Here is a 12,956-nt window from a genome sequence, read left to right on the forward strand (position 1 = left end):
CTGGGCCATGCACTGGGCCAGGCCTGGGTTGTCCTGGGCCTTGGGCCATCCAGGCCTCTGCCTCATTCTCCAGGCCTCCGGTCCCATCTCCTGGGCTCCCACTGAGGACTCCTGGCCTCCACCAGCCTCTGATCTCCAAGCCTCCCACAGCCTTTGTGAGCTCACACCTGGGCGGGGCAGGGGGTGGAGCCTCAGGCCCCAGAGCCTGCCCCTCCCCCCTCCCCTGGGGATCCACCTCCTCATCCCCCAGCACCAGAGATGAGGTGGGCCCAGTGGACCCATTTAGTCCAGCCTTGAGTATGAAACAGACCTTCACCCAAAAATACCTGCCCTTGGAGCCCTGCACAGAGCCTGGTCCCCCACGGGAGGGTACCGCTCGGGGGTCAGAGCCGCCATTCTGCTGGTGTAGAGACAGTGGGAAGTGGGCAGAGGAACGGGCCCCCTTCACTTGTGGGTAAGGGCCAGTCGTGGCTGTGTGAGGAACCTGTGGGCAGGAGGAAGCCTGAGGAGGAGGCGAGGCCTTGTGACCCCAGTGGCCCAGTAACAGGTGCCTGGCTGGGCTCAGCCCAGCCCTTGCCCACTTCTGTCTCTAGGAGGGGCTGGACTTTTCAGCCGCCCGGTACAAGCAAAGCAGCAATTTACCAAAATGAAGGCATGCCTGGGAAGTCGAGTCACCCCTTTCTAGCCGCAATTTATGGGAGTGAAGAGAGATGGAACCTTCATCTCATTGGATTGAAATCCACCAAGATGCTGCCCAATGACCCAGACAGGGAAAGGATGGCCAAAGCCCCGCTGCCTAGTGGCACTACTGCTCTCCCAGTACCTGTCTAAGGTTCCGGACACCTCCCAGCCTTCTCCACCTCTTTCTCCTGGAAAGCGAACTTCAGGTGGAGGCAGGTGGAGCCAACCACCAATTTTAACCTTCTTGTGATCCTAGGACCCCCCACCTCTGGCCATCTAGAATCTTCTAGAGGCAACTCAGAGAGTGATCCAGGTGTGGATTCTGGAAGCATCCCAAGGCTCTAATTAAAGCCAGTTTCACCTGCTAGGGTGCCAGTGAGCACAGCACTGTCCCAGGCCTTCTGTGTTCTTTAGTGACTTTCATTTGGGTGCAGTGAAGTTGCCCATGGCCACTCTGCATACGGACCTACTCTCTGGCTAGACTACTTTCTTCCTGTTTGGAAGAAAACAGGGTTCTGTGGACATGAATGGAACCTTGGTTCCCAGGAAAGGAAGGGCCAGTCATGTTGGAATGACTGTTAATAAAGCTTATTGCCATCTAGGAAAGACCTGGAAATCATCCTGGAGATGGGGTGGAGAGGGCAACAGTAATGACCCATCTAGAATTCCACATACAAAACCAAAGTGGGGGAAAAAAAAATCCTGGGCCATATGAGATCCAGAGTTTTACTTTATTAGACATCAGTGAAGATAAGAGAGTTTGCAGACACAGTCCTGTCCAGTTGTGAACTGCTGCGAAATTCTGTGAAGTTTGGATCTATCTTGTAGTGAACAAGACCCTGAATGGCTGAGACAGCAGAACAGTGTTCCGTAATTCAAGCAGATGAGAGGTGTTAGTGACAGGATGGCCAACAACTTTTATACTAGTCATCCACTTAAGTCATTTCCCAGCATCCATAGGCAGCTTACTCACGGCGATTACATCTCTACAATGTGAAGTTTGATCTTGGACTATTAATGCATTTGACTCCTGTTTATATTGGTGCATGCGATTCTTTGCTACCCTGGCAATTAACCAGACCTGGACTCTAAAAGCTAAACTTGGTCTAAATAACATTCTAAGGGTGGGGCAGGCTCTGTAATCTGGACTCAGCCAACACTCTACAAATACACCCTTGTGATTCCTCCTCTTTCATATCATGTCTGTAAGTTGTCTGTCATTCATTAATGCCTGCTGCATGCAGAAAAGGCAGTGACAAGGGACATCAACAACTCTGCTTCCAAGAAAGGTGACTATCAAATAATATGCCAGGAGCAACTGAGTAATGGGTCAGGACCACAGGCCTTCTAGAAATCTTCTAAGATTAGGAAATGTGTCCAAGTGTACTTATCCAGTGCTGTTACTCTAAAATATTTCAATAGGGGGAAGGGATGGATTTGGGAGTCTTGTCTAAGGAGTTGGATTACTAGGGCTGCATCTCTGGGGCCAGAAGAAAGTCCAGCAAAATTGTCACCCCTTCTCTATCATCAATTTGCCAACACCGTAGATTTCTATCAGTTCATTGAAGAGAACTGGTAGACAAGGAGACATCCTTAATTCAAGGCAGGAAGAGCTTTGCGTTAGCAGCAAACAAGGGACTTGCCTCATCCTTACCCAATAGAAAAGCTTGGTTTATGTACCACTTGGTTCCTGCCTTTGACCCTGGTGTACTAAAAACATCCACACATGGACCACACTTTGTCCTCAGAGTCACTACTTTGCCCCACAAGTACAGGTTGACAACCCAACAGAATGCAAAGAGTTTTCATAGGTTTTTCTGCACAGTCATATTTGGTTACCAAACCAGAATGTTCAGCTCTCAAAGTCTGGACAGGAGAATTGATACATTATGCTCCTTTAAATATAGCTCCTGAATCTTTGGAAAGAATGTGCATGTGGAAGTTGGCGAAAACTGAAGAAGCTGTTGATCCAAGTGGTCCGGGTGTTCAGAGTATTAGCTGACCCTAGGGCACCTCTGCCTAATGCTCAGTCTTGCACACATAATCCATCACTTGGTATCGGCGCAAATCAGTGGTTAGTGAGAGCAATTAAGAAATGAAAATATGAAATATTAAGGGCAGTGATATCAACAAAAATCAAAGAACATTTTCCTTTTTTAAAATAAGAAAAACATTGTAGAAACAAAGATACTGTACAAGATTTCAACACTGTATGTACATAAAATTATATTACTCATAACTAAATGGAAAAGTCTTATTTGCAGACTGTGGCTGGTAACACCAAAGAGGGACACACAACATTAAGCTTTTGAAGCACAGCAGGCAGCAGGAGACCCCGAGAAACACACCTTGGTGCCGGGCTATGAAATCCCACGACTCAAGTTATGGAACTGGCCTTCTCCAGTTCTGTGGCTTATTCATGTTTCACTTTCTAGCAGGGAAATCTGCAGCAGGCGAAGTGAAAAAGAAGATGGGCTAAAAAGAAACCCGAAGTGCTGCTGCTCACAATCTGCATATTGGCCATGGTGATGGTTTGTGAATCCAACTTGCATTCAAAGCGCATTCCCTCGTTCTCCGTTCGCTATGCATGCCTCCAGTGACTTGAAATCGGAATGACTTCCAGCAGGTGGAAAAGACTGCTTTGAACAGATCAGAAGGACTGTGATTCAGATCCTTGAGTCTCTGTCCTCAGTTGGCTCCTGAATGTTGGCGAAAACTGACTTTGGGTGGTGGGGGAAGGAAAAATGCAGACCCACTGGCTGCCTTTCATGACATCTTTTCCCTGCCGGACCACCTTGTGGGAATTTAAAGGGCCATCCTAGGTGACAGAGCCCCAACCCCACTTACCAAGAGGACAAGGCATGGGGTCCGCCCTCTTCCCTAAGAGAACTCCGAAGGGAAGAACAGAGGGCTCAGGCTGTGGCCTGTGCTTCAGCCTTGACAAACTAAAGTTAGGAATTCTCAAATTCCAGCTGAACCCCAATCACTTCTGGTATACACTACAAATGCAGTTTCTGGACCCCTTCAAATTAGCTTCTGCTTAAAAGGGATGGGATCCAGGAACCTGCTCTAAGCGAGCACCCAGGCGATTCTGACGCAGGCAAGCCACAGACCCGCTTTAGAGAACAACTGGCTTGGTAAGTGGATGGAAATGGAGAATATCATGCCAAGTGAAATTAGCCAAACCCAGAAGCTCAAAAGGTCAGATGTTTTCTCTCATATGCAGAAGCTAGAGTGAAATAAAAGAAAGGGGGTGGGGGGAAGAATAGGATAACATAAGAAACCATCAAATGCAAATTAATAGATGAATGAAAGAAAGTTAGTAGAGGAAGGAAATGGGGAGGTGGAGGGAGGACAAGAGGGGAAAGAGGGGATCATGAACCATTCAATATCCATGCATGTATGAGTTTGTCTGGATGAACCCAATGATCATAAAGCTCTAATAAAAAAGAGAGAGAGAAAAGAAAACAACCGGCTTAATTCATCAAGTCTAGATCTACACATGAATTTAGATGGATTTGAAAAACTGGAGATTTTTAATGAAGCATCTCATAGAACAGATTCTCCTTTGACATTTCACCAATGTATTCCTTTCACAAGATGGAAATGAATGGTCAGAACTCTCAGGGGGATGGAGACCGAGCAGGAAGGATAGGGGCTAATTTAAAGTTTGGATGCTTTTCAAGGTTAAGGGCTGTTCTGGAGTCAGGGACTAGGAGATGTGAACAAAGCAATGGCAGCCTCATGTTCTCACAGTGAATTCCTCCATGATTAACTAGAATTACTTTTGAACTCAGAAATCAGGATTTGGCATTCTGTGAGTTAGATGACAACATATGTAGTAGTTTCCCCTCATCCATGGTTTCAGTTACCATGGTCAACTGTGGTCCAAAAATATAGTAGAGTACAATGAGATATTTTGAGAGAGACCACATTCGTATAAATTGTGTTACAGTTGGTTTGTACAATTTCCTTATTTTGTTATTACTATTATTCTCTTACTGTGTCAAATTGATAAATTGAACTTTATCACAGATATGGAGATATAGGGGAAATGTATATATACTGTGTACATATATATATATAGGGTTTGGTACTATGGGGCAGGTTCATGTCTCTACTGGGGATCTTGGAATGTATCCCCCACAGATGAGGGGTGAATACTGTGATTTGGTGTAAGGCAGCAACTCTTCAATATCCTTTTCCATCAAAGCAAGTTTTTACCTGCAGAAAAGCTGAGGTGTCAGCATTCCTACTCCCCAAAATCCTAGTGGGGTAGCCAAGGCTCTAGTTATTTTTCCCCAAACCTCCTTGGAATTTAAATTATCTCAGAACTTAAAATAGCGCCCAGTGTAGGCAGTCTTCTCCCACCAGCTGACGGCGCTCCAAGTTCCCTCTGAGTCACCGCTGTTCATTCCAGGATGAGAAGAAACTGACTGCAGATGGGTGGCATTTTATATTGACTGCTATCCAAAAAGAAAAAGAAAAAAACCTAAAAAGAAAAGATCTCAGACGAAGATTTTCTCCTGACTCAAAGATCTCATTTCAAATCTAGAAAGAAGGCAATAGGGCATTCTAAGTTCTACTTGGCAGAGATCTGTTCAAAGCAAGGCTCCACCACTGCTGCAGACTGTACCGGTCCCCTTGTCGGGTGGTTGGTGCACCACTTTGGTACCTGTGAAAACTAGCTGCGCTTCTAGGATCCTTGAATTTCCTGTTCCTAGACCTCAATCGTAATTTCTGACCGCTTTTCTGATTCCAGTGTACCCTCCAAAAATCCCTAGTTATTTCTCACCCTGGTTGTTCTCCTGCTAAAGTTCAGGTGGGCAATGGCAAGGGTCAAGGTCAAGGTCAGGACAGTCAAGGATAAGGTCAGCAGATGCAGATGAGCTGGTCCTAGGGGTGGGCGGCAGGGAAGGATGGTTAGTAATTTAAGAAGTCGATCCCCACTTTGACACTCTTTGAGGTGGCTATGTCGATGGCTGTGGCCTTGATCTCGGTGTCCCCGAACTGCATGAGGGTCTGGATTTCCCTCCTGGCAGGCACTGCTGTGCCGCTGGTCCCCGTGAGATCCAGGCGGAGCGTGCCACACTTCTTCACCCCTGGGTCAGTGATGAAGCTGACGGTGTCATGCTCAGAGCTGTAGATGTTGATGACAATGACCAGCTGAGAGGGCTTGGCCGGGGTATAGCTACGTTTGACCAGCTCTCCCAGGGCCACCGACTGGTCGGCAGAGATGAACTTGTCAAACACATCGGTGCACCAGCGAGTGCCGTCCTTCACCAGCAGCTTCTCGGGTGGGTGCTTACCCTCCACGTAGCGGTTCAGCACACCCACCCCGTAGGTGAGCGGGGACCTGCGCACCTTGATGACCGCAGGGTCCAGGCCGAAGAGGACGGCGCCCTTGAGGATGGTGAGGCCCACGTCCTGGGGGATGATGATCCGGCACTTGTCACCAAAGGCAGCATGCACTGCCTGCTGCAGGAGGGGTGCCTCGGCAAAGCCACCCACCAGGAAGAGGAACTTGACCGTGCAAACCTCCGGCTTCTGAAACAGGTCCCCTGAAAGGGAAGAAGATGGAGGAAGGTCACACCAGCAAAAGCCAGCAAGCAAGGGAGAAGCAGGCTGCTCGTCTCTGGGAAGAGACGAAACCACCTGGGCCCCAGGGAGCCTGGCTTGGTCTGAGCCATTGAGTTCTTATCAAGTTGGTCTTTCCTAGAAAAGGAGTTTTCACACCAGTGTGCTCAGCTGTAAAGGCCAGAGCAGCTGCTGAGTAGAAGCCCATTTGAACAGAGAGGCGGTGAACATTTTAAGTGGAACTTTCTATGGAGAAAGGAATCTCTCCAAAACGGATCACTTCCACGGTGGAGTAGGCCAGGGCCAGCTGTTAGAGCCAGGATTCTCTGACTTGCATAAAAATCTCATCCCACCTTTAGAGGTTCAGACTTGGAAGGTCGTGGGGGTAGGAAGAAGATGGGAGGTTTGGATCCTGGAAAAGGTCCCCAGTGAGTCAATGAGTGTCCCTGGGTGAAAGCCACCAACTCTGCAGGTTGACAGCACGGCCAGGTTCTGGTGGCCCTCTTGGTTCTCACTACAGTTCCTTCTCCCCTAGTAGGTAGGATTCCTAATCTGTCCTGGTCACACAAACAGGATGCGCTCCCTGGAGTGGCTGTTGGATGACAGGGCTTCAGAGCTCCCAGCTCTCTGACCTCTGGGACCAAACTGAAAGCCCAGGACAGGTTCTCAGCTACTTTGCAGTAGGAGAGGGATCCACAGCCTGTGTCCAGTAACCTCCCCCAGTTCTGTGGCTCCCAGACCCAGATCCCCTGCCAACCCGACTGCATGGTACTGGTTGGTGATGCTGGACAAGCCCCATGGATACTTACGGAGGTGCTCAATGATGCTGTCTATGGTTGGCTTAAAAAGGGCATTCATGGCATCTGGACTCATCCTCAGCATACCCTGGGAGGACCACTTCACAAAATCCACGCTGTGGGAAGGTGACACAGATGGGAACAAGAGTGAGTGCCTGCAGGTGCCGGGGCTGCTCTGCTCTGGCATGTGCCCTGGCAGAACATTGGTCACATCATGGGGCAGAAATGAGTTTCAAAGTCAAAAGCACCCTTGGAAACCCCCTCAACTGCCAAGGCCCGGACCATCAGAACCTCAAGAACTGACATAACCTCTTATATTTCTCTTTGCTTCCGACCTTCCCCTGAGATGATGGAGGCCAAAGTCTCGTGCAAGAAGGAAGGAGGTGCTTGCCCTCTGGACGACAGCGTGCTAAGGGCCCACGAGATGCCTTCACTGTGCTACATAAGCTACAAGTGTGTGTGCTGAGGCGGATCTCCTCAGCCCTCCAGGTAGCTGTCCCATGGCATGGATGTACAACACGTCCAGAAGCAGAAGTGTGGAACAGCAGGAGCTCTGGGGGGGGGGGGGAAGCCAGGTGGCTGGTCTCCAGGCTGGCTCCACGGCTTAGTAGCTATGGGACTTCAGGCACTTTGGCCTCTGTTTTCTCTGAGCCTGGTCTTCTCTGGAAGTCAAGGATAATGGCACTGGCCTCACCCCCTCACAGGGCAGGTTATGAAAATCAAGGTTTCTTCTCTCCTGTTCAGACTGGGCAACCAAACTACACAGGGCAGAACTTTGTCCCTGTTGGAGGATTCCAGCTACACTAACTAAAGAGTTGACAATTCAAATGTAACCCAGTGGTCACCCAGTGAATCAACAGACCCAGGTAATGCTCATCAGTCCCCTGATAGGATGCAATAGGAAATACCACCACCACTAAGTAGATTTGCCAGAAATCCAAACTTGAATCCAGTTAAACCACTGAGTCTATCTGTAAGCGAAAACATACCAGGGGCAGAATGAAAAGCTCTGGGACACCAAGTGCGTGCAGTGAGCAAACCCAGATTGCAGGGAACTCTCAAGCACGATCAACCAGTTTTGTCATCTGATAAAAAAGGGGGGGGGGAACCCATACACCAGGTGAGACTTGAGAGGTTCATTAGGATGCTGATGCAAATTGGAAAACCTTTAGGAGACAGTTGGAAAAACTGTTGATGATAACTGGATATTTGATATGGAAGAATTATTGACTTTAGGTGTGATGATGTCATGGTTACAATTCAGAATTCATCTCCTTTAGAACCATATGTTGACTTATTTATGGATTTGATGACAACCTATCTGAGATTTGCTTTACAATAACAGGGAGAGGGTCGTGAGATGTAGACTGAGTGGGAGCCAAGGATCCTGAAGCTGGGTGATGGAGTTTCATTTTCCATTATGGGAAGGTATCTATGGGAGGTTGTTAGGGTCTGTAAACAAGTCGCGATGGCGCCTGGCATTTTTGCCAGAGGGTTTGTGAGGTGGCACCAGCGAGCCATTAAGTGTGGAGATTCCTTATTGGTTGACTGCTGTGTCTAGTTTATGCTAATTAAGATAAGCTGTGAGGAATGTATATACACCCCTCCTGTCCTACAATAAACGGCTCCCACTCCTGCTGTATCAATGGACACAAGTTGCTCGTCACCCCCCCCCCCGGCTATTTTGCTGCAGCCGGGCTGCGGCAGATGGTGGCCCGTACGGGGAGCCCCGGGACACTCGGGGGTAAGTGACGAAAAAAAAAAAAAGCTGCCCGTTGCTAGATAGGACGGGAGCAAATCTGCTCGTCCCTAGGCAGATAGGGCGAGAGGAAAAATGGCCATTTTGAGAAAATGGAGAAGATTGATACAGTATGTTTGTGTCTTGTTTTGTCTTGAAATGTTGTATTGTCTTTGTGACGAAAATATGGAAGGGGTGAGAAGTAAATTACTAAGGGAAGAAGGCACCCCAATGGAACCAAGAGCAGTTAGGGCTTGTGTCGATAAAAGCCCAGGAACTCTAGTCAGAAAGAAAAAGAAAGTTCAGAAGAAGAAGGATTATCAGGAAAAAAGTTGCAGCAAAAGGCTATTACTGAATACTTTTCGTTACCGGAGGGTGCGTGAATTGGCACGGCGGCTGCTATGTGCGTGAGCCGGTCATGGCGCAGCAAGGACTTTCCAAGCAGCGGCAGAGGGCTCTTCCCCGCTCCCCGCCCGGGGAGTGGGACGCCACTTCGAGAGCCCAAATCTAGACCTGACCTGGAGGCAAGGTCTCACAGGCTCTTGCTCCCTGTGCCCGGTGGCAGTTTGAGTCCAGGACACTTCCCGTCTGGGGCTGCCCAGGACGCTGCAGCCCAGCGGAGGACGCACATGGCGCCCCTAAAGTTTGGTCATTTCCAGTGTCAATAACTACAATGGTTCTCCCACACCTGGAGGCTAATGAGTAATGAGCACCATTAAGGCCTATTTCAAATGTAACAAACCTTGAGATAATGTACTAAATTGTTCAGAAGGTTGTTTTCTTGCTGGAATACTACAGAATTTTCTTTAGCATCATTACCGGAGTTCCTGCCTTCATCCCAGTGCCGGTGAGGACGAGGGTGGAAGAATTTCCAGTATTGCTGAGAACCAGACAAAACTTCGGATCAAGCTAGCTGCCTGCAGAACTTACCTGGACTGTGATTTACCTGGACTGTGAGTTAATCTATTGAGACACTGCTTTACCTGGACTGAGACAACAAACTGTAATCTACAACAAATTTTAACTCAGTATCTTTGCTAACTGTGTCATTGCTGGTATAATTTTTCCAAGGGCTTCTTGCATGGAGCCATCAAGTGGCTTGGTATTGTGGCATTTTGTATCCTCCCCTTCTGTTTGTAGCAGGTTATTTATGGTGTTTGTGTAAAAACCACTATGGTCATTATTTAAATTAAACAAAAGGGGAAAATGTTAGGGTTTGTAAACAAGTCAGGATGGCACCTGGCATTTTGCCAGAGGGAGTGGTTTGTGAGGTGGCGCCAGTGAGCCATTAAGTGTGGAGATTCCTTATTGGTTGACTGCTGTATCTAGTTTATGTTAATTAAGATAAGCTGTGAGGAATGTATATATACCCCTCCTGTCCTACAATAAACGGCTCCCACTCCTGCTGTATCAATGGACACAAGTTGCTCGTCACCCCCCGGTTATTTTGCTGCAGTGGGCTGCGGCAGGAGGTGATGGATATGTAAGTTTCTTTGACTGTAGTAATCATTCCCCTGTGGATATGGAGATATATTTATATATATATATCAAAAAAACTATATTTATTAAAACCTATGATTTTGTCTTTTTTTTTTAATTCAGCTTAAAACCATCTTTCTAATACATTTATTTTACAACAAATACTTGCTTGTAGCCAAGGGTCTCAGAGAAGCAGGAAACTCAGATTCCCATGGGATTTATTCAACAAATATTATATTGAGTCCCTACTATGTACCAGCTTTTCTTCTAGACACTGGGATTTCAACAGTAACCCAAACTAAACTTCCCTGTTATCATAAAGCTGATATTCTTTAGAAACCATAATAACTAGCACAAAGGTGACACTTTTCAGGTCTCAAATAATGTGCTTAGTACCTAATATTTATGAATGGGTTTTATCCTCACAACAACACTAGGAGGTAAGCAGAACTCTTATCCCCACTTTCCAGATTAAAAAAAAAAAAAAAAAAAACCCTGAGTAGTAGAGAAATCAAGTCATTTGCCCAAGATAGTAAATGTGTGGGACTGGAACTCACCACCCTCCCACCTCTGACCAACACAATCCACCCGAGACCGTCCCAAGCCATAGGTAGCCAGCTCACTTGCTCTTCCTCAAGGCGTGTTCCACGCTGTGCCCACGGAACTTCTTGTAGTAGTCGATGAAGGAGAAGGGCAGGGTGATGTTGAGAGGGTTGGTTCTGTCTGGAGCAGCTGCTCTCTTTCGAGACTCAAAGGCAATCATTAAGTCGACCCAGGCTGCAGGACGCTTGATTTTGAACTGTTCGATAAAATCCTCTCCAAATATCTTACACAGAAGTTTCTCAAATTCATAATCTACTCCCAAGGATCCATAGGGCCCACCTGGGTCAGGAATGAAATGGGAGCCCATGATGTCAAAAACCATCAGAAACCAAATCCAAACTCAAAAAAGCCCACACTGTGTCCTCTGATGCACAAAGAAATGCAAAGTTGGACCCCCTCAGCCAGCGGACTGCAGAACCCTTAAGTTCTCACTCCATATGCAGAGATTATTTTTTTCCCACAGAAATCATCAGCAGTCTGTCTAAAATCAATTATGTTTCAAATAAGATCAATACATTTAATTAAATAGGAGCAAGAACATGCTTTGGTTTGGTGCCCTTGGTCCAAATGAGATGCTGTGAGACCTCCTAGAAAGCTGGCCTTAGCTCTTAAATCATAGGTGACATCACAACTTTCAGAAACCAGCTCCCTTGGCCAGACTCACCTAATGCTAAAAGTCAAGTTGGAGGTGGTTTGGGCTTCAAAGAACATTTAACTGCATTTTCCTATTGGTGGAGATGTGAATGTCCTGCACCCCCTGTGGTCCCACAGGCTGGTGACAGCAAGAGAAAGAAGCACTGTGAGGAGTCTGAAATGAGTGAAATGGAACCATCTGGGAAGGGCTCATGGGTGAGAAAACCAGCCATGCCGTGGCTCACCTGTTGCTTTATACAGTTCCTTTAGGTGTCCCTCGGGTAGCCGTATCTGATGGACTGTCAGGTCTACGGTGCCTCCGCCACTGTCCACAACCACATACTTGTCACCTGGTACAGACACAGCCATTCTTTACATAGAACCACTTGTCAACCCGTTCTGAAACAAGCTGGTGGATGATAACTTGGTCTACCCAGCTAAGCACCACCGGCACTGCTGCCTAGCACATGGTTTTGCTAATTAGCAGCCTAGCAAGTTATTCAGAGGGCCATCGAAGCATGGATGATGAAGAACCCAGAGAGGGCTCTGGATGACCAAAGCATGCATGTCACACCGTGCCACATACCAGGCACATACCATTACCTGCTGTTTAACACCAGACTTACTCCAGGACGAGGGAGTTCTAGTTCCTACCTTTCTTGGGAAGAGTCTGCATGATTTTACAACATGCAAAACTATAGCTCCCAAAAGGGCTCCACCTGGGTGAGTGGCCTTCCAAACCCACTGAGTTTGAACATTTTCCCACAGTGCAGAAGGAACAAATGGGAATGAAAAAACAGCAGCACACACACACACAAATGATAAATACATAAAATTTAGCAAGGGCAAAGGGTATTCGAGAATACTACCTTCCTCCAGCTCCGACCAGATTTCTCCTATGACATTCTCCACCAAAAAGGTCCGACTCTGACGATTACGCCGTACATGTTCCTTAGCTAGCAGCCAATAGAAAGAAAAGGACGATGGGTAAGGAAGCATGAAAATGCAGACAGTCATCTGCAGTTGGCAGAGATAACAGCACGAGGAGGAGGCTCAGGAATGGCACGTCTACTTATAGGTGATCAAAACAATTAATAAACACAGCATTCGGAATCACAAAGCCAGTTCCTCTAAGAGAAGGTGGTTCTTTACACCAGCCTTCATCTCTTCATCTCCTGGCCAGCTTTGGCCTGTGCCTAGCTGAAATCTCACCCTGATGACTTTCCCTTCCTCTGGTGACATTTTTTGGGGACTGGGTTAATAAAATCAATGTCCCAGCTTTACTGCCCCAGGGAGGAAGCCCTGAGCCAATTAGGCTGCAGTGAGCTCAGTTAAACAACTTCACATCAAGGAACTTTGTCCAATACAAAGGAAAGTGGGGTATGTCATCTGGATCCCAGGTAAATGAATTGAGCCCTTTCCTGACACTGTTGAAGCCAGTATGCTTT

At 47.4% G+C, this 12,956-nt stretch overlaps 1 protein-coding gene across 4 annotated transcripts in view; it reads right to left on the reverse strand.

Moving 5' to 3' along the window:
* Nucleotides 1–1,393: 1,393 nt before the first annotated feature.
* The window catches only part of Hspa12a (heat shock protein family A (Hsp70) member 12A), a 148,438-nt gene continuing 136,875 nt past the window's right edge, over nucleotides 1,394–12,956 (reverse strand). For all 4 annotated transcript variants that reach the window (XM_058581326.1, XM_046450386.2, XM_046450384.2 and 1 more), the window contains 5 exons: nucleotides 12,378–12,464; nucleotides 11,754–11,858; nucleotides 10,896–11,154; nucleotides 7,068–7,171; nucleotides 1,394–6,242 (listed from right to left, as the gene is read on the reverse strand). In XM_058581326.1, coding sequence (XP_058437309.1) covers nucleotides 5,605–6,242; nucleotides 7,068–7,171; nucleotides 10,896–11,154; nucleotides 11,754–11,858; nucleotides 12,378–12,464 — 1,193 coding nt within the window. In that variant the 3' untranslated portion in view covers nucleotides 1,394–5,604. The remainder of the gene's footprint in view (nucleotides 6,243–7,067; nucleotides 7,172–10,895; nucleotides 11,155–11,753; nucleotides 11,859–12,377; nucleotides 12,465–12,956) is intronic.

The sequence above is a fragment of the Marmota monax genome, unplaced genomic scaffold (genome assembly GCF_021218885.2).
Source record: "Marmota monax isolate L192 unplaced genomic scaffold, Marmota_monax_Labrador192_F-V1.1 WCK01_AAM20220418_F8-fsc00004, whole genome shotgun sequence".
Lineage (NCBI taxonomy): Eukaryota > Metazoa > Chordata > Mammalia > Rodentia > Sciuridae > Marmota > Marmota monax.